At 36.2% G+C, this 22,745-nt stretch overlaps 1 protein-coding gene across 1 annotated transcript; it reads right to left on the reverse strand.

Annotated features, from left to right (window-relative positions):
* Positions 1-300: 300 nt before the first annotated feature.
* Positions 301-9,994, reverse strand: LOC139727074 (uncharacterized). The gene is made up of 5 exons (XM_071638051.1): positions 9,918-9,994; positions 8,755-8,871; positions 7,871-7,996; positions 6,760-6,972; positions 301-641 (listed from the first exon to the last, which is right to left on the reverse strand). The coding sequence occupies exons 2-5, from the start codon at positions 8,789-8,791 to the stop codon at positions 301-303; spliced, it is 717 nt and encodes a 238-aa protein (XP_071494152.1). The 5' UTR covers positions 8,792-8,871; positions 9,918-9,994.
* Positions 9,995-22,745: the final 12,751 nt, after the last annotated feature.

Below are 22,745 nucleotides of genomic sequence, written 5' to 3' on the forward strand. Positions count from 1 at the left end.
CGTTGTTTATTATTGTCTAGAATAACTGTCACTTCCATAAGCTTTCTTTCCTCTTCCTTAAAAAAAGACAAACAAACAAAAAAAAAACATTCTCACATGCAAGAAAAAGTGGGAGCGGGTCAGATCCTCTTCTCTGCTGCGTAGTACCCGATTACGAGATTATCTAGTTCCGATGGATTAGAGAATGACAAATTAATAGCCTATATGAATATCTGTTTCAATACTAAAGATAATTTTGGGTGGTCAATTAAGAAATCGTTTATTTCTTTCAGTCGTGCTAGAGAAAAGTCATCTCAGTTTTCATGTTGCGATCATAATCACGTACTTACCAAAATAGAATGCTCGGCCTATTTTTGTATAACCGCACTCCCTCAGTAGCTTGGGTAGCCTTGTCCTATTCTGATTCAACTTTACAGTTTTAGATGCCTTCTTCTGAAAGTCATATTGTTGTCGTATGATTTTATTTGTCCCCTTTTCACTGGCTGCTGAGCAATGATCGAGTTGAAACTGACTCAACTTGAATTTGCTGTAGTCCAACGCTTGGGCGAATGAGTAGACATCTGTCATGAGTAAGCGCAAAGCCAGTCGAGGAATCTCAGCCTTGGAGGTTGCCGCGTCCTTTTTCTCCGCAAGAAGCTCCTCTGTGAACAGTGAAATATGTGAAGCAGTACGTGTATAAAAAAGCTGAATATGTTTGATGTACACAAAGGGCATTGCTTGAAAGCTTCATGTTTATGGAAAGATATATAATATCATATAACTCTATATAACTCTATCTATAAAAACATATGATTCCGCATAACGCTTTACATCCATCACGTTACATTCAAAGACATCATCCCGTTCACACCACGTTTATTTATGCTCACGGCGGAAGAGAGATTATACAAAGTCATAACCCGCTGGAAGATTGTAGAAAACAGCAATGATAACAACAACAACAACAACAACAACAACAACAACAACAATGGACGGGGGGGGGGGGGGCAATAAAGAAGCAGCCCACTGCAAATGTGACCGTGCACCTCAGAACGAACATAAAGTCGCACACACTGATTTTGCGTAAGGACTGAAAATAAGTGAAATGGGTCAACCTAGCCGAACTTGACTTTTCAATATTTTCTGACAGAGCGGGTCTTCGTTTACATTATGCTAGAATTTGGTATCATAAAACGGGCTGGAAAGTGTGTGTTTTTAGCAGTTTATCTCGAACATTTTTTTTTTTTTTTTGGAGAATAGTGTGATTAGGTGTGTCTTTAGAATCTCTTTTTCATTTCTGAAAAACCTTGTCCACACTATTCACTTTCAACTCTAATAACTTTAGAAATGATAGTGCTACTGCTTTGAAAGTTTACATTAATTATGGACTGAATGTGTTAATGAGGCATACTTAATTTCAGTTTAATCTGATAATCCCTTCATTGTTTTTACTCTAGTGGTTTACTTCCTGTTTTTTGTCCCATTCATCGCACAGCCAGCACGGTTTGGTAAAGATTAAGCGCTTGAATAGACACTGTACTTCAGAGCCTCTTTTCTAAGTTCACACTTTTCCTGAGTTTGTGCTTTCTTTCCAATATTTAGAGAGGTTTGGAGAGTCCATATGATTTGAGTTATACATCATTTTCAAGCTTAAAGTCTTCTCTTTCAGAATATGGTCTTAACTAAAAATTCATCTCTGGCGACTTTTTGTTTGTTTTGTGGTGCAGGGTCACAAATGGTCATTGGAATAATTGAAACGTATTTCCTCGTTTGTTACCAAATCGCTTGTTTATTTGTTTGTTTGTTTGTTTGTTTGCTCATTTCCATCTGAGAAGATGGCTGGATGGCCCATATTCAGCTACGTTAAAGGGACTGTACAGTACTGTACTGTTCATTATCTCATTTAGCAATGTTCAAAACAGGGATTCATGTTTTGAACATTTTTAAGTGAGATAATGAAAAGCCTCTTATGAAATATGAAAGAGCATGTAATCTAAAGAAGAATTCAACTTTTATTTGATGAAATTTGTTTTTCAAATGTTTTTTTCAGATATCAAAAAAAGTGCTAATGATAAAAGGTGACATGCCCCAACTTCATTAGGGTCTCTTTGTTTCATCTTGTTTTTGGATATCTCAGCCATTTCAAAAAGCGATTTTCATCGAATAAACTTTTGATACCCCTTAGAACTGCATGCTCTTTGACATCTCATGGAGTGGTTTCTGAATATCTCGCAAAATTTTAAAGCTAAGTCTACACCTCGACCAGAACTGTACACACCCTTTAAAGGGATAGTACAGTATTGGTGGAGGTGAAAATTGGGCTTTAACTTTTTTGCGAGATACCAAGAAAACACTTATGAAATAGTACAGGGCATACAATTTTAAGAGGAATTCACAGTTTATTTGATAAAAATCGGGTTTGGAATAGCTGAAATATCCAAAAACAAAGTAAAACAAAACGATCGTAATAAAATGTGGGTCCCACACTTTGCTTTGCTTTGCTTTACAACAGGAAATTAGGAAGACGACACAATTAATCCTTGCTTCAGAGATGACGATGATTGGAGCATCAGATATATCCTATAGAGCTAAGATTATGTCTTAGAAAGGATGCCTGCTTTCTTTGGTAAAATGATTTATTCACTGCAAGAGTTTGCTTTGCTTTACAACCTAGGAATTCAATATGATACCGATAAGCATGTGGTGAGGGTGTCACTTATGATATTATTCACTTTCATTTCATTTCATTTATTTATTCATTTATTTATTTTCATATTATATTTTATTATTATACACCTGGTATACTTGTTTGTGACGTTAGTGACCACCTGCCGGTCTTTGTCATTATGGCTGAATTGTTACCTTCAAAGGATCACTCTGAAATTTGTTTTAGCACAAGATGCATCAATAATGAAACTCTTCATAAATTTTGTGTTGAAAGTCAGAGTATATCAGTAGAAATCACAAATGATGTGAATGAATGTTATGATAACTATGTGCAAGAGATAACAGATATATATAATAAGTGTTTTCCATTAAAGGAACATAAATGTAAAAGGAAGAATAAGAACGTTTGGATAACTTTTCATTTGCAGAAGTTATGTCGGAAAAGATCTGCTTTGTATAAAAAGTATTTGAGAAACCCAACTCAATACCGTAGAAATGTTTATAAGCAATTTAGAAATTATGTTACGAATGAGTTGAAAAAAGCAAAATGTAAATATTATTCTGATAAATTTGATATTGTGAAGAATGATATTCGGAAAATATGGCAATGTGTGAATGGGCTCTTAAAAAATAATGAGAATAGAAATTTAAGTTCACACGGAATAAAAATAGATAATGAGTCCGTCACAGATAAAGCTGAAATCTCAAATGTGTTCAATGATTATTTTTCAACCATTGGTCATAATTTGTCATTAAATCAAGGTTTTAAAGATGATGGTGAGTTTATATCCTTCTTAGGCACCCCTGTGTATTCATCAATATTCTTTTAGCCTATCACATGTGGTGAAATTTTGTCTATTGTTTCTGAGATGAAAAATAACACTAGTGCAGGATCTGATTTCATAAGTATCCGGGTTGTGAAACAAGTTATACCATTTATTGTGAGAACATTGTGTGACATTTTCAATATAAGTTTATCAACTGGTATAGTCCCAAATAATATGAAAATAGCACGTGTAATCCCAATATATAAAAAAGGTGATAGAAGTATTAAGAGTAATTATCGTCCCATATCTATTCTTAATACATTTGCTAAGATATTTGAAAGATGTATTTACAATAGAGTTACCGCATTTCTTCAAGATTCCAATACACTCATTCCAAATCAGTATGGTTTCAGAAACGGGCACTCCACTTGTTCCGCAGTATTGGAATTTATGCAAAATATCATCCAAGGGATTGAAAACAAAGAATTTACTTTATCTGTCTTCATTGACCTGTCAAAAGCCTTTGACTCTATTGATCATGATATTTTATTGCATTTATGTTAAGCTTAGTCATTATGGTATACGGGGTGTGGCTTTTAAGTGGTTCGAAAGTTATTTATATAATCGACAGCAATATACTGTAATAGAAGGTTTCAAATCGGATTATAAGGTTGTAAAATGTGGAGTCCCTCAAGGTTCCATTCTTGGCCCTCTTCTCTTTTTGATTTACATAAATGATTTACCAAACTGTTCTCATGTATACTGTTTGCTGACGATACAAATATTTTTATGCGTAACAATGATCTGTCATTATTATTTGACAATATGAAAACGGAATTGAAGAAATTAGATACATGGATGCAGGCAAATAAGTTAATTTTGAATGCAGGAAAAACTAATTTTATGATATTTGGGACTCGTGAGTGTACTGATAATTTTGTTTTATATTATAATAGTGATATGATTAAACGTGTAACAAATGTAAAGTTTCTGGATGTTATGCTGGATGACAAGCTGTCTTGGAATAGTCACGTCAATATGCTCTGCAACACACTGTCGAGAAATAGTGGTATATTGCGAAAACTGAAATTTTTACCTAAGCATGTGTTGAAATTGTTATATCATTCTTTCATTTCATCTCACTTGAGTTATTGTACTCTCGTCTGGGGCCATTCAACTAAAAAGAATGTGAAACGTATTCATTTGTTGCAAAAGAAAGCTATTCGTATCATAACTCATTCACATTATTTGTCACAAACTTCTGCATTATTCAAAAAAATGAATATATTACCAATTCAACATATAATCTCCTTCCAAACAGGAATTTTTTATGCAACAGTATTTATTTGGTGCACTACCAGCCCCCTTACAACTATGTTTTCATCTCAACAGCAGTATCCATTCTTATAATACAAGAAACAAACAGAATTTTCATCCTCCCCTTTATCGAACCGATTTAGCCAAGTCAACAATTTTTTATCAAGGTCCCATTTTGTGGAATACTTTACCAAAAGAACTGAAAATCTACAAATCATTACAGCTGTTCAGAAACAATTTTAGACGCACTTTCAGTATGTAATAGCAACATGGTTTTGTATATTCTGCCGGTATTTTACTCTCTTCTTTTTCCTTCTTCATCCTGCTTTGATTGTGCTCCATTTGTGTTCTATATATTTTGTATCTATATATTGTAAGTTGAGAAAGTCTTGTATTTATTTTGGGGCCTATTCCCAACAAGCCTGAAAGGCTTTAATTGGTCCCCCACAATGAATATGTTTATACTATGACTTGAAATGTAATGATTGTTGTTTTTAATGTGGCAATAAATGACATGAAATTAGGATCGCTCTGTTTTCGATATCTCGGCCTTTTAAAAACCAATTTTCATCAAATGAACATTGAATCCCTCTTGGAATTACATGCTCTTTCATATTTCATAGGAGGTTTCTAAATATCTCGTCAAAAAATGATAAAAACCTCAAGTTAAGTCTCAACCAAAACTATACGATCCCTTTAAGCTGGTCTTCCATGGGGTCCAGTTGGATGTGAGGTGGGACTTCTTCACCTGTAGTATATCTTGTGTTGGTACCGAACGTTGATTACAATTATATAACCTTGCATATAACAAAGTAGTAAGTGAATAGTAGGGCCTACAGGTAAAAGACGTGAGCCCCCGGATATCTTACGATACCTGGGTTGCAACGTACACTAGCTGACATGATTATATGCGTCAAATATTCATCTCGTTTACCGCCCTGCTTACTATAACAATATCATCCAAACGTAAACGGCGATTATGTACAACACGTTTTACATCAAGGGCAGCTCAGGAAGTCTTTTTGATAACGATTACTATTCGTCAGTGTTTTGATTTTCGTCCCATGGACAGATTGTACGAAGCCTATCAGGATCCTGCATTTTCACTCAAAACCCATCAAGCACCTTTGGTGATATATGGGATACATTACTGGTGGAGTTGAAGGTGAACATGAGGTTTGCTATAGACCTATGTTATTTTTACATAAAATAGGAACGTATCACCTGATCAGAGACTCAGCTTATTTAAATGTAAGGATGGATGCACGTGTGTAAAATTAATTCCAGCGAATATACCAGAGTCATCATCATCATACTCCCTGCAAGTTGTTAAAGTCATGACACATGCAGACTTTGACAGCGACAACGTTTTAATGAAGGCGCTGTTACCAAAAAATAGATGACTATTGCAATAACCCATAATCCACGATTAGGAATCACGTCGAACATTTACCTTTATTCTTATTCCTGTTACATTCTTCTGCGCATTTAACACTTTACAATGATAAAATGAATACATTACAATATTAAATATAACTACGTTACAATTTCTATTCACCTTCAATAAACTCTTAGTAAAATTGATATGTCATCAACAGACAACAAATGTAAAGTCAAAACCAAAGGATAAATAAAATGGCTCTGTATTCTAAATACAATGACACAGAGACTTGTAAAATATTGCAGATAGAAATCGCTTTGCTGTCCATAGCTGAACAGCTGCGGGCTTCTTAAAAACACTAATTTCTTTGTCTTTAGCAAATGGAATGTATCTTGAATTTTCTTGACTGAGTGAGCTTTGTCGGACATTGCTCCTTATTGTCTCTACTACCCCTTTTGAAGAGTTCTGCGTCACTCCAGCTAAAAAAAAAAAAAAATCAATCAATCAATCCCGAATATAATGTATTGTATACACAAAATCCATAGTTTAGATTGCGTTTGAGATTGATGCATAACATTCTTTAAAAAAAGAACAAGAATGTACAATATCAACCAAGTAAACCGTATTTTGAATAAGAGCTGGTTTTACCATATCTGGGATTCTTCTTTTTAAGCATTTTTCTGATCCTCCTTCGCTGTCCTACTCTCCTTCCTCCTCTTTCTTTTTCCAGCACCAGAACGATGTCCATATCATCAACAGACCCTGGGTTATCAAGCTTTAAGTCTGCGGCGATACTTCGCATCACCTCGGGGTCGGCATACTTTCTGATGAGTTGGATTTCGTCGATTGTTATACTGCTAACTAAATGTAACAAAGACATTGTGAGGAAGATTTCGAATCTGTTCCTTTTCACACTGTCTTACCTGCAGCTAAACAACACTGCTTAGGCAACGTTTGGTGGATGATTTTAACGCGATTTTGGCATTGTTGTTACTTGTGTATTTTGACCTGGTCCCTGATATAAAAGATATTAAAGATATTAAAGCAGTTAACAAGGTACAAAGTACAAACAAAGTATAAACTAACTAAAAAGAATTATCTAAACGGACACAACAACTAAACACAATTCAAGAACAAAATTCAAACTCTAATCAAAGATTTACATTTCTCCTGAAGGTTTTTGTGGTAACACTTCCAAAAAAGTTTCACCATTGTCATAATTACCCTCGATATCGACTTGACTGTAAATCAAAACTTAAAGTTTGTTATAACAATTTGACAAGAAGTCATTAAATCTGAGATTTAAGGGCAATTTCGATTTCCGAATAAATTTGGGAGAGTTGTCTGACGAATGCATCCATACATGCACACATTATTGCAGTCTCAGATTACCACAGAATTACAGTCATGCTATATTGTATAAACATAGTTGATTATTATAACATAGAGATTCTTATTATGTATTGCTCATGTCAGAAAATAATGCAAAAGTATACTGCAAAATAAGGAGAGAAAGAGATAGAGAGAGAGAGAAGCAAAGAAAAAACTACTATCACATTCAGAATTATTATAATTATTAACATCAAAACAGATTCAAAAAGACATAGTTTCGCTTTTCGAAATTGTGGCCTTTGATAATTTTGTTTGTTTAGATAATTGTCAAGGAGGAATAGGATATCAAAGAAAATAAGTATTAAACGTCTCTAAAATCACGACCGTTTGAAATACTAGTACACTGCGGTCCGTGAGAAATACTTACCTAAACCTACTTCTTCTTCTTCTTCCCTGCTGGCTACTTCCACGTCTTCCTGTTCCTTTATTGTCAATCCTGATTCGATGTCATTCTGCTCTGTTTTATGACCCTCTGTTTTACACATAGGAGGATCTGTTAATGTAGTAAGTAAAAAAAGTCGAAGTGAAATAAAAAAAAGAATCTTTCCACCTAACACTGTCAGACAAATGTTTTTTTTTTTTTTCACTCGAATGATATTTACGATATAAATTGCATATAAATACAATGTATGTTTTTCAGCCGGCCATACAAGCTCAAAAATTCTGCTGGACTGCATCATGGGTAAAGTGGTCTATTTTCTTTCTTTGCTTGTGTGATATTAAGACAATGCACAAACTTGAATGTCAAAAAAAAAATGAGAGAGACATATTTTACCGACATACACACAGACATCTTTATATACGTGTCATTATGTTCATACATTTAGGTATGTCCTTCATTTCATTCAATTAATTTAAGCTATTGAAAACATATTTTCCACGTATTTTATACTACGCAAATGAATGAAACGAATGGATGAATATTATCACAGTATATGCCTACATGCCGTCACCAACCCTCATGCCAGTTTGAAAGAAAAGGGGTCCCAGTGAATTATGCACATTACCTACTAACATCTTCGCCACTGGCTATGCAATCCTTTGCTTTTATTTTTCCAGTCAGAATTACCTGACTTCCATCTGAAAACAAATTTAGGCTGTATACATGTTCTTTACTATACAGTGGTTGCATGGGACGCGAAGGCATTTCAATCAGTTGTATGCATCATTAAAATTGTTCAAATGTCATTCTATAGTATTTTCTTGTGGCCAAAAAGATTTGTACGTACAAAAAGGTTTACGAATATTTACCACTTTTGCCTTCGGCACTGGCTTTGTTCCCGTACATCCCTTCCTCGGATTCATTCGAGCAGGAATTCTCCTCAATTCCTTCCGTTATTTGATTTTTGGTTTCGGACAACAGTTTGGCTGTACATTTTATGGAGAATAAGAATGACAAAGCACAGCTCTGTCATCAATTTCATTCGGTTCTGTGTGAGTGGTGATTATAATTTCAGGTGGGCTCACAACAATCAGTCTGCAATTACAATGAGTTAAATAATATATTCAATAGCGCTTTGATGACCATCCAGGTATGAAATAGAGTTTGTCAGCCTTACGATACTCAAAATGTGATTTGCCTATTTCAATTAGCGATTTGTATTCTATGGCATCAAAGGCCATTTCTAGCTTTTTACCATGTCACTCTTCATGGAAACAAAAATATGAAGACAAGCAATAAAAAAAGAAGCAATAAATAGGACAACCTAACAAGTATTATAAATATTGTCATCTTCTTATTTATCATCACCAGTTCAGTTTGCACAAACATGCTTTGACATGGATAATTATAACTTATGTCAACCTGGGTCATGCAGCCGAGCAATTGTAGCTCTGGACAGTTCTTGTTTTCATTTTGTTTTACTCCAAGTTGTAATTGACATTTTTTTCTAAACACCACCACTTTCCCTTAAACAAGTGTCGTTATAACACTTTATAACAGCAAAAAATCTCTGTTGAATAATGACAATATTCCTTATTTGTAAAAGCGGAGTCATTTCATGCGAGAAGTCAGCAACTTCAGCATTGGATGCAGTGCACGAGTGGTACCTGCTTTTCAAAATAGCAGTTTTGGTCGTGCTGTGGTTGCAGCGTGGATGTACTTTCGCAGGAACTTTGCCCTGGTTGCATGTACTATTTTTGTTTGCTGATATTTTTTAACTGTCTACTTGTGATTTTCAAGTTTTTTGTAGTGTTTTTTTTTAAATCAGTATCTTCATTATCCCGATCGTGAGTATGATTAGCATCGTTGACATCTACGCGTTAAAATAAACTGAAAACAAATAGCGAAGGTACAGATCCTCGAAACGAGCTACACTCTTGATAAATCATCGCTATAAAGCAGTCTATTGTACTTATTCCTTGCCTTACAAAACAAAACAAACAAAACAAACAAACAAAACAAAAAACCCTACTCCTTTCAGACGGTGTTTCCTCCGTGGAATTCTCGGCGTCATTGCTTCAGACAGTGATGGAATCCGCGGCAGTGCCTGTGAGGATTGTGGTTAAAAAAAGAATTATAGTCCTTGTTAAAATCACAGTCTTTCTATACTTTTGCTTTCACCATTTTTATTCTTGCCCTCATTGTTACGATCATTATAATCATCACACCTGTCCAGAATTTTATGGAAAAAAAAACCCTTTCCAAAATGTATGTTATTCTGAAAACAGACATAACTTTTACGATGAATAAGCACTGTAACATTTTGTTTTCACAATTGCACGTCTTTCTTAATAGGGCCTATGACTCCTCCCAACACCTATCAGTCTTTAGATATTGTGTCCCTTCCAGTGACTGTGTGGTGCCGGAAAGAAAAAAAAAAAAAAACCCGCAATGTTTCTTGAAGAGTCACTCGATTTTTCAAAAATAACATGATTGTATACTGATGACTGAATTTAAGCACGTAGACACATTGGACATAGCACTATAGTTACCATCAACATTTTCCTCTCCCATCATATGCATCGTAGTATCGAATAAATCTAAGATTCCCTGTAGTTTTAAAGATTGTTTCCTCGTGTTTACCAATCACCATGCGCCATTTTTTAAAGATAGAATTATTCTTAGCAATTCAGTCTTGTGATAGGACATCTAACTACCGACTGTAATACAAAACTAGGTGAGTGACCAATACTCCCTTGTAGACTGCTTACCTTCTTTCCCTGATGGTCTCCCTTGCTCATTTTGGATGGATAGTCTTTGCTCCTTCTCGTAGTAGATGGCGCTTTGCTCTTTCTCAATGCCTATATCTGTTACAAAACGCAAACCAAATTCTTCAAGAAACAAGAGGAGAGCTATTTCGACGTACTCTTTGCTATAAGCAGATGTTTGTATAGGACCTATGAACAAAAAAAAAAAAAAAGAACACACTTTCCAAAATGTATGTTATTCTGAAAACAGACATAAATTTTACGATGAATTAAGCACTGTAACATATTGTTTTCACATTTGCACTTATTTGTTAATATGCCTCCCAACGCCCATCAGTCTTTAGATATTGTGTCCCTTCCAGTGACAAAGTGGTGCTGGATAGAAAAGTGGATAGCTCGAATTCTTTGAACCGAACTCATTTCTTCAGGAGTTCCACACACTGCTTCTCCACGCGCCCTCCCTTTTCTTCTCTCTGTCAACTTACTATGTTATCTGTCTGTTATTTAACTTCATAATAGCATTATAGTTATCATGGTAGTATTTGCTCTTATAATTCATATTTTTCATAAAGTGCCCCACAACCAATATACAAATGCTACGTTTATTTGATTAATACAGAATTTTAAAGAGAATTACGTAGGCTATTAAATAATCACGTAATTTGCTATACCAGGAATATCCTGGCGATTACATTTTTTTTTTTTTTTGCCTTTTTGACAATTATTTTTTGACATATTAGATTGGCTTCTTGTCGTAGTAGATGGCGCATTGAGCTTTCTCAATGCATATGTGTGTTACAAGACGCAATCAAAATGAGAAGAGTGAAAAAATGAGAAGAGAGATCTTGACGTATTTTTTGCAACAAGCAGGTGTGACATATTAGATATCTGACATGGGGTTTTCTTCATGCCATATTGACGTATCATCGGGTGAAAATATACCATCAGTAGAATCCGATTACGGGCTCCTATACTCGTTTGCATAGGCCCTAAGAACAAAAAGTGAAAAGCTCGAGAATGAGAAGGTGGGAAAAATCATTTAAATCGAACTCATTTCTTGAAGAGTTTTACACACTGCTTCTCCACTCGCCTCCTCCCCTTCCTCACTCTGTCAACATATAATTATGTCCTATCAATATATTATTTATCATCACAATAGCATAATAGTAATCATGGTAGTATTTGCTTTTGTTATTCATGTTATTGTAAAACACATCACAACCTATATAAGCATAATCAATGTCGATTTGATTTATGCATAATTAAGTGAAAATATATTCAGTAGTCACGTGATACCTGCAACGTCTTGGCGGTCACATTTTTGAGCAGCTTTCCGAAGTCGACATCTAATTTCGTAGTTGCTGCATTCTTGTCTCGACACCCAGTCTTCCAGCAGCTTGTCTGTTCGAAACAGACATTCTAAGTTTTCCCTGTTTCTGGCATCTATGTCTTCCGGCTTCATGTGTGTTTCTTTACTTAGCGACTCAAAGTGCCGTTTGGTTATAGCGAGGGCCACTGTCTCAATGTACTCCTTATCCAACGGCTTCTTGTTCTTTTCTGAAACTGTATAAGATACGAGACCGGCAACAAATTTTAGAAGCACAACATTCACTATAGTAGTTGTCAAAAATCACGTTGTGCACTTGCCACATCATTTACTAGCTCGTATAAATGATCTTGACGGTACCGGAAATCATCTTTACACAACAACAACTGCTACTACTACTACTACTACTACTACAAAGAAGAAAACGAAGTTTCTAGCCACGATGCTTATTCATGTGGCCTTGCTATTAGATATACTTCACCATGTGTTGACGCGTCTTATTGATGGGTGCACGTCACGAGACCGACACCCACGAGTCATACAGCCCACAAGTCATACAGCTCACAAGTATAGTCATATAGCCCACGAGTCATAGAGCTCACGAGTCATACAGCCCGCTATTTATACAGCCCACGAGTTCGACACTGAGTAAATAAAGCCCACGATTTCGACATCAAGTGAAATAAGTCCAAGAGTCATACAGCCCATGATTTCGATACTACGCTTAAAAGGATCACGAGACCGACACTAAGCAAAGAAAGCCCACGAGACCGACACTACGCTTAAAAGAATCACGAGACCGACACTAGGCAAAAGAGGCCCATGAGACCGACACTAGGCAAAAGAGATCGCGAGACCGACACTAGGCAAAGAAGACCCACGAGACCGACAGGATGAACAGCGCCACCTATAGACCAACTAATTGTATAGGGTGTCCAGGTAATGGCATAAAGAAGGTATAAGAGATGGAAATGGAGAGTTGCTTGGATATTACCTCGTCAATTGCCCTCCCTCACCCCCTGAACGGTTCAAGGTCTTTAATTGTTTTTGCGTAAGTAAGTGTTTGTGAAAAAAAAAACCCAACAAAATTAAGTAAAAATGGTTGGGATGTTTCAACATTACTTTCGAAAATGCCAAAACACCCTCGTTTCCCTATCTGAAAAGCCCATACCGGTATACACCTACTGAAAAAAGAAATAATGTGGACATTAGGATCAACCAACTTGAAAAATACACAGGAATGGAATGAGTTAGTTCACAACAAGAAAATTATTCTCAAAAATGGTCAGTGTTGTAGTGCACAACTGCTTTACATGATAAGGGGGGGGGGATAGTCATCTGCAAAGGTGTTGAAATGGTATAGATTCACAGAAAATAATGTAATCGTCAATTAAGTCAGCGTTGAAAATTTGGAAAAAGAAGATGTACCCATGAAAACATCTTTTATATTTTATTAAAAATGTACTGTTTTGAGAAGAATGATTTTACAAACACAAGCAACTAAAATCGAGATAAATCGCTGCGATTAAAAAAAAAACGTTTTTATCCGTTGAATTTCATACATCATAGTTTAAGAGAAAATTACAAATTAAACTCTAAGCAGGCGGGTATAAGCAGGCAGATAGGATATCTCATAAGGCCTACTTAACTTGTGAAGCGAGAAAGAAAAGGGCGAAAAAAAAACTTACATCCTGTCCGCCTTCTAATTAGAAATTAGGAAAGCCTATTTAATAAAGCTCGATAGCATCTAAAATTGAACCATTCATCGTTCTTGTCCTCTATCATTTTTTCATACTTTTTTTTAAAGAAAAAAATGGTAACAATGTCACTAACCGTAGCGTGGCAGAACTGCCCCCTAAAAGCCACACGTGTACAAGTACATATTTAATGTCGGTGATATGTAGATTGTGCTGTTATTAGTTAATTACAATCTCTCGCTCGACAGCGTAACGAAATTGCACCCGCCAGCATGTAATTTTCCCCTTAATGGAACACCCTGTACAGATACATATTTGTCGGTCTCGTGAGCCTTCTTTGCCTAGTGTCGGTCTCGTAGGCTCTCTTTGCCCATTGTCGGTCTCGTTAGCCTCTTTTGCGTACTGTCGGTCTCGTGAGCCTTAATTGTGTAGTGTCGGTCTCGTGGGGCTTTTGTGCCTAGTGTCGAACTCATGGGCTGTATGACTCGTGAGCCGTATAAGTCATGGGCTGTGTGACTCATGAACCTATTTTTGATGTCGGTCTCGTGGACCGTATGACTCGTGGGTGTCGGTCTCGTGGGATGACCCCGATAATGTAAATGGGCTGTCGTACAGCCAATATTTTTCGGTAACGGTCTTAAAGGCAACGAGGTATACTAAAACGATAACAATGCGGCCAATTTGTTAACACTGGTAAACTCGTTTTGCTTTCAGTGGGTACATTATCAAGATGAACTTGGTGACATTGGCCCGAATTCATGAAGGTGGTACAATCGAACCATCGTTCAAATCATGGACAATTATGAAGCGTCACGTGTCGTGTGGCCTATTTCGTTACGAAATCAGTCATTTTGTCGACGAAATGTTGTCATTTCGGTATGAATGATCATTTTTTCGACGAAATGGCTGAATTCGTAACGAAATAGGCCATGCGACACTTGGCCCTTCATACAAATTGTCCATGGTTTAAACCATCGTTTCAATTTTACCACCTTCGTGAATCTGGGCCAATGTGGTAAACGCGTATGAATTCTGGTCACATTAATATTTTGTTTTTCACATCGCAATAGGGTGAGTCGTTGGAAGTGTTATACTTCTGCCTGAAAAAAAAGAACAAAAACTGAAAAAAAAAAGATAATTTAGACATAACTGTACGAAGTCGTGATCAGTATAGCTCTTTTTTTTCCTCTCCTCTGCCTATTTTCTCTACTGTATGTACTTGGACTAAATGCACTTATCATCAAAGTCAAAAACCGTAAGTAATTTGCTCATTTACACATTCTTATTCAACCATACAAGGTTTTAATTAGATTAGATTCATTACAGCCCAATTTCTAGGACTTGTCTACCTGTATTTATCACATGAATTACAGTTGCTATATATGTCACCCTGTAAATCTGATTACAGCTGTCATGAAAAACAGTCAATCGGTTCAGAACACACCAAAACTCCTTCAAACGCCACCAAAAATCATTGAAAAAGAAACTAACCCAACATATTATTACGAAAAAAAAGTTCAAGATATAACAATTATGATTGGGTAGAACGACAAAAAAAAAAAACAGTACACAATAAATTGTGTTACAGCTTGTGAATTCATCTTCCTGAAATTCAACGTTATGATTTAATCCGTACTATGTAGGCCTACTGTCTTTCAGACATGCCTAGCCAATATTCTTTGCTTTTAGAGAGTCAGCCTCTCTCATTCGCTAACCGTTAGAAAACATGATCTCTGCTGACAGTTTTCATCCTTGATACTCGGCCCTCTTAACCCTATAAAGCCCAAGGGGGGGGGGGGGGCACATAGTGCCCCCCTACCAGATTTTCGTTTGCCACTCCTTCGCCCTTAATCCGATTTCAACCAAATTTAGTGACTTTTCCTGAAATCTTATTGCAAACATTTTGATATATAATTTAGCTATATTTGATGTTGCTGGTTGCCATGGCAACCATAAACTGACAACCATGTCAGTCAGATTTTACATCTTTTTTCTGTTCCCATTTCATTTAACAACATTACAGTGTATGAAATGGGTGTTTCTTGGCTGAAATTTGTTGAAGGAGCAAAATTCGAAGTAATTATGGTCCTGGAAAGTTTTTCTTATTATTTTCTTTGTTTTTATGTGACAAAGGCATAAAACAATAGATATAATAGAGATAATTGAAAACAATGATATTTTCTAAAGATTGCCCTTATATTTTGAGTTATTTTGATTCCTTCACCCAAGTTATGCCTCTAATATCATTAGTTTATCATATCATCAATGTGCAATCTCAAAATTCCAGTATTATGCAAATATGAAATGTCATAACTATATACATGTACCCATCCCAAACATTTCATCTCGGGTCTCATAATGTATCACTATGTTGATATGAATAGCGCCCCCATGTGGTGACCTTGAGAAATTTCAACCATAACAGATGATAAAATTCCACTTGCTTATCATTTGTGGCAAATATGAAAATGATTGGTGTATCAATATGACATACATAATGGGGATAAAGAAATTATACAGAAAAATCATGGTTTTAGCATATTTCCTATGTATTTCTTTATATTTTGGTAAATAGCGCCCTCCATGGGTGACCTTGTGAAAATTCAAATGTACGGTCATGTACAGTATGAGTTACTCTATCCACGTGCCAAATATGACGATGATACATCAAATAATAAAAAAGTTATATAGGGGGGGCACAATGTGCCCCCCTTGGGCCTGCGAGGGGTCAAAATAGCTTGGGCTTAATAGGGTTAACTTCTGACAAGAAGATGCAAGGTACAATTATATAAAGCTTCGTTAAAAATCCTCTCAGAGAATCAGCATAACGTATCTTTTTGCACAAGGACTATAACAGATACCGGAACTCTGGGACATTTTTATTTTTTGATTAAAAAAATATATCGTGTTTAGAAGGTGTCTTTCTCTCTGTGCAATGTATCTATTATGTTACTTCAACATGAAGTACAGTTGAACCTCTATTATCCGGCCTCCCTTTATCCGGATCTCTCTATTATCCGGACGCAATCTCGCCGTGATTTTTTTTTTAATAATTACGGGAAGAAAGGGGGATTCCCAACTCCTTGAGAACTCCTACCCAAACACACATGAATTACATATTACTTCCAATATATGATTAACATACATTGCATCAAATTTCCTTCCAAATTGCTTACCTTCAGACATTTCAACATCCCGAAACATCCCCAAATGTAATAATGAAAAGGTTGCAGTATACACATTACTACATGTGGTACTACAATGGGCTACATGTGGTACATGTGTATGTATATGTACATGTATAAAGCATTGAGTCTCCCGTATCCGGCCAAATCCCTTATCCGGATGAGCCCCGGTCCCGACTTGTCCGGATACGAGAGGTTCAACTGTACTTCACATGTCTTTCACTTTCTGACAAACATCAACTTACTCTGGAAAAAACGTCTTTGCCACCTTCTTACAACCAGTGTTTTCCAGAGCCAAGCACAAAGTCACCTTCACGTTACCAGGTCTCTCTTTCACTAGCGTCTTTTCTTCTTTCCTGTCTCCTTTAATTGTCGTCTTTTCCTGTTTCTCTCCTTGTGTCACTCTCATCTCCATTAGTTCTATATCTTCTCTTTCATTGACATGGAGACCTGTCCTCTGCATCTCACCACTACTTTGTGTATATTTAGCCGCCCACTCTATCAGCAATGAAGAACACTTCTCCACCTTGTCTCTTTTCGTCTCTGATACAAGTTCTATTTGTGTTTCGATGCCCAGTTCATTCAGCAGCTTTTCAATTCGCTGAGGTTGTTTGGCGACACACCAACAGATATGACTGATGTCGTCGTGAGAAATCTCACCTTGTTTACTGTGATATTCTGAGAATTTAAGGTACAAAGAAAGTGTTGTGTAGTATAGAACTTCAAATACAAAAGGATATCAAATATCAGATTATCGTTCAGTAACAGTGTTAAACAAAGCAAAAACAACAAACAGGCGTAACAACTATGGAAAGTACAAGTAATAGTCAGCGAAGTTAACAGAAAAAAAAACCACAAATTAACTAAATAAAGTTTTTATGTCATCATATTATCTTCGATGCTATTAACCATCTAATAAACATATCCAATAAACTCGGGATGTGTATCAATCTCCCATTGTTGATTCCATAGGCACTGATAATCTCTCTCTCTCTCTCTCTCTCTCTCTCTCTCTCACATACACAAACACATACACATACAGACAGACATACTGCGTCTTTACATATACAGACTAGGGCATATAAGTAGTATAAATGACCAATAACTTAACCTTCCATTGCCTTCTGTAAAGTGCTATTTTTGCTGAGTTGGCTCCACTGTATTGCCTCTTCAGTCTTCTCTTTCCATCTACACAGACCGTTGTACATGTCCTTAGGTAACTGACAGTCATCACCCAGTTCTTTGTTGTCAATGAGGAACTGCATAAGGGCCTCACCGACCTCTTTGTTATCGTTAATCTCCCAAAGCTCCATGTAGCTGATGGGCCCTTTGAACAACAAATTAGAAGGAAGGAAATCTTATATGACTGAAACATACTAGCGTAATAATGATACAAGGCAATAAGCCATAGATAAGTCAGTGCTTTAGCGACACCTCCTCGGCAAAATGTCCGTTGATCTTTCATGTGCAAAGTTGATGGTTTTAAACATAGTTGATGGTTTTAAACATTTTTTTTTTTTTTGGAGTTAGTACAGAGGAAGATCAACATTATATTACATGAAATACGTGGAAACGTTCCGGGGTAAGTCGAGTTATTATCATTGATTACGTTGTTCTCCTTATTGTGTGAGCAGTAGGCATAACATCAAACGTTTTGATAATGCATGTATTAGAATTCTACAAATTAAGATTTCTAGTTGTGAAGCCCATTCCAAATACTGTTAAGGTCGCATAACTATCCCAAGACGTTCTAACTCGAAATATGAAAAGAATGAAGCACTGAAAATAAAAAAGAAATAAAAAATTGATGGGGGGAAATAAAATTCGCTTGAAACATGACATGGCATGCAAGAATCTCATTTGATCTTACGTAATAACATGGTAATGTGTATCCCACTCTTAGTCAGAAAAAAAAAAATGGCTAAAACAATTCTCTTTGAAGAAAAAAAAAATACATTCTCAATGAAATCATGGTAATCTAGGCAGTTAGAGACGGAATAAAAAATGATTTACAGTATCTAATCCGATCCTTTACTAATCAGACATAAGATTTAGACGATTGCGACGAGACCATATTATCAGCTCACCAGAGTATCGCGATTGGTTGATTTCTGGCTTCCGCTTTCCTGCCGAGAACAAAAGAAATGCATGAAAGTGTCATTTGAGAAATAATTATTTTCTCGTCATCGGTAAAATTAATTCATTCAAAGCCGTGCCTAAAAATTTAAATCTCGCAAGGTCAACGCATTAACACACACACACACACACACACACACACACACTTTTATAACACTTTCATGGCCATTATCTCATTTGCTTGCCAAGCCAATCATTTTTAGATTGCGCAGCTCCTTCTTGTGACGTTTTACATGATAGTCCAATCTTTCCCTTGATCGTGAAACCATTTTCCCTTTATATATGAGCTAATGACTGCAGTATTACCAGTGGACATCATTTGAACAGATTATCCACAGATAAACAATGTCAAGATACATCGGTGATATGTGTAAGAATCAATGCACATATTCTTGTGTGTGTATGTGTGTGTGTGTGTGTGTGTGTGTGTATCTATTTCTTTTCCTGGCTCTCTCCCTTTCGTTTCTAGCTCGCTCCAACTCATTTTATTTTTCCAATTCCCGTCCCTTTTATACTTCCTTTTCTCTTCCTTTGTAACTACCGCATTATTCATTTCAGGCTTGTGTCTTTCATATATTTCAACGTTGCTACCTCATCGAAGCAACTCACACATCAAAGATTCAGGTCTGCAGTTTTTTACTTACCTTTGCCGACGAGCCTCTTTACCAAACAGGTGATACCAAGGAAAACCGCGACCATGCCGACAATAACACCAACTATGAGAGCTATAAAAGAACCATTGATAGACGTTAGCGACAAGAAAAGACAAGGAGGGGTAAAAGCTTGGCGAATGTGATGGGATGACAGGGAACACACAGATATTGAAACAGTTGCGGTTATAAAGAACAGCCAGAGAGTAAATCAAAGCTCAAAACACTTAAATACCTAACGTCAAGAGCACTGATGTTTCCTCTACTTAATCATTAGTCCTTTGAAATGTGTGTTATACTTTGACTCTCCTACATTGTTAGTTATCTAGGTCTGTGGCTCCAAGAAATAAAGCCTCTTAAAGCTAAAAGACAAATGTGGAGAAACCTCCACATGACAAAGGTATTTTTGTTTATTCTATTTTATATCTATTTTGCTATCTCTAGAACCTACCGATTACGTTTGGTTGGATTTCAGCGTATGATTATGGTAAGCACAAATCACTGTAAATATAATTTCTTCAAAAGGTATAAAGGAGGGAAAATAATTGCGATCAAGTACCAATACGGCTTTCCTTTGATTTTGATGACGTAATACTGTCTGTAGTCGTCGGTGAAGTCGGAGTTGCAATGGTCACGGTAATGCGCTGTATTTCGACCTGCGTGGACTTCCATTCAGCTACACATTCAAAGATCCCTTGCACACCTGACGAAATTGGAATTTTCGCGTAGATGTTCTGTGTTCCATTATTATTCTTTGAAAAGTGGTAGGCAATATCGGAGGCGTCGCTTCCATCATAAAGCCAGTATAGATTAACAAGATCTTGTGGCACGTTTTTTGCTCGACATAGCAGGCTTGGATCTTGCGGGTCGTAAATGAGGGAGCAGTTCGCATTTGAGCATCCTTTGACCGAGAGGAAATCTGCAGGATAGCGACCAGATGAACACTTCCATGCATGCTGATCCTCTCAGGACCGCATTCCAAAATGTTTACTCATGTAGTACACATGTAAGTACTCATGGTAATCATCACAGTTAAACAACTTAAACTTGAAAAATCAACATCAAATATGTTTAAGCGTCAACACTGCATTTTACGCAATTGAAGTTAAAGTGCATTCAACTCTGTTCAAGGAAATATAATGTTTAAAATCACACATACAGATCGGTACGAGTTTCATGAGAAAAGTGCACAGCATAGTAATAGTGATATTTGAGCTTTACCACCTTCTCACATGTTTCTGCTTAACGGTCACATTGTTTTAGGAGAAGAGATGATGTCATCACTTTACAACTCTTTCACTCTTTTGTTCATGAACATTCTTTTAAAGATCATGCTTTATTATGTCGTTAACTTAACCAGTACAATTTCTTCTTCCTCGGAAGAAAGCCCAGAATTATTTCGTCATTTCGACTGGGATTGTGTCAGTTGCTCTACTACCACAAACAGGCCTACGTATATCAAATATAAATTCATCAGCCTATTGTAATAGTTTACTGTTATGTCTCTGGATGTATTGGAAGGAATATACGTATATAGAATCGAACCTATAACAGAAACATCCGTGACGTTTCTGATAAGGATGCCTCTGTAATCGTTCACAATGCAGTGGTATCGCCCAGCATCATCTTCATCAACTCTGTTGATGACAAGAGAATAGTTGGCATTCAACGTCACCAAACCCTCGCGATAACTTTCACCATCTATCACATGGTCGTGCCACAGTACCAGAAGCGTAGAGGTGGAAGTATTTCCTGGATTTTGATTTTAGGTCAAGGGGTTGGGTGAGAAAGAAAAAAAAACCAATCAAACAAACAAATACTCGCAGTGTGAAGCACAAAATATATCAATGTAAAAAAGTCATATAAACATAACCGTGTCCGTGCACATTAATATGATGTACTAGACGGAAGGAGAATACTTATGATGAAGGATAAAGATTACTCTTATCATTATCATCATCAAAAAAAGTACAATTATGTACGATAAAGCAGTGAAGCATCGCTGGAGACTTTAAGTTTTTTTTCGGTTTATTTTTTAACTTAAAGATTATGTGACGTACATTTGCATCAGCCATTTCTCTCCTTAGTATAGATACGTGTATGTACACATTTTATTTTTTTTTCATTCTGTATCAGCACACATTCAATTCAATTCAATTCAATTCAATTCATTTATTTCATTCTCATTTTCTTTCCAACAAAACATAACACGAGGTAAATCAGAAAATCCATCATAAGCATGTATACAGTACAAAGTGCGAAGGATTAACGATATACAACAAACTAATAGAGATGAATCATGTATACATACGGGAAAATACAAAGTTACATTTTGAGGAGAAGAAAAGAGAACTGAGAGGTCCACTAAAAAGCAGTGCTTGTAGATTGTGGACCACTCAAGAATTTCTTCCAAAAATACAGTACTTCACATACAATTACAAATACATTACACACAACAACATGGCATAACTAAACTAAGGAGATACAATCAAACGGAATGGGACAAAAACAAAATTAGAGGAAGAAAGGGAAAGGAAGAAAGAGAGAGAGAGAGAGAGAGAGAGAGAGAGAAGGGGGGAGATGGGGAGAGGAAAGATAGAGAATGCCTACACGCTGAACAAGAGAAACGGAAGAGAGAATTGATGAGGTGCTTCGAACAGCTGGTGACTGCACAGCAGCTGTGTAGAAATTATGCAAATAACATGCCGTATTTCACTGCCTAGTAATGCCGTTTTTCACTGCGTAATAATGAATTAAATAACCGATGATGACCCTCATGTTTGCTGTAACCTGTATAGGTAATGAAAATAAATATCTCAGCTAGAATTTAACAAAAAAGATTTCAAATTACGCTTAAAAATGTATAACGATGAAGAATTTTTTATTTCAGGTCCTAATGAATTCCAAAATTTAGGGCCGATGTATATAAAATGTGTTCTGAGCTAATACGGTTCTCAAAAGGGGTAAGTGAAAACTCATTAGACCTCCTAGTAGGATAATCATGAAAAGATTGATTTCGTGGAAACATTGAGTTAAAAATATTGGGAAGATGAGCATTTGTGTTATAATTGAACATGAACTGGCCCAGTTGAAAAAG

The sequence above is a fragment of the Diadema antillarum genome, unplaced genomic scaffold (assembly GCF_040938485.1).
Source record: "Diadema antillarum isolate AM-2024a unplaced genomic scaffold, OU_Dant_1.0 seq00000118_RagTag, whole genome shotgun sequence".
NCBI classification, from domain to species: domain Eukaryota; kingdom Metazoa; phylum Echinodermata; class Echinoidea; order Diadematoida; family Diadematidae; genus Diadema; species Diadema antillarum.

Coding starts and splice junctions, on each gene's coding strand:
- LOC139727074 (XM_071638051.1), bottom strand. CDS start 8,791: ATGTACGGGAACAAAGCCAGTGCCGAAGGCAAAAGTG. Junction 6,973..7,870: donor AGAAGAAGAAGTAGGTTTAG/GTAAGTATTTCT, acceptor TGTTACATTTAG/TTAGCAGTATAACAATCGAC. Junction 642..6,759: donor AAAGAAGAATCCCAGATATG/GTAAAACCAGCT, acceptor CACTGTTCACAG/AGGAGCTTCTTGCGGAGAAA.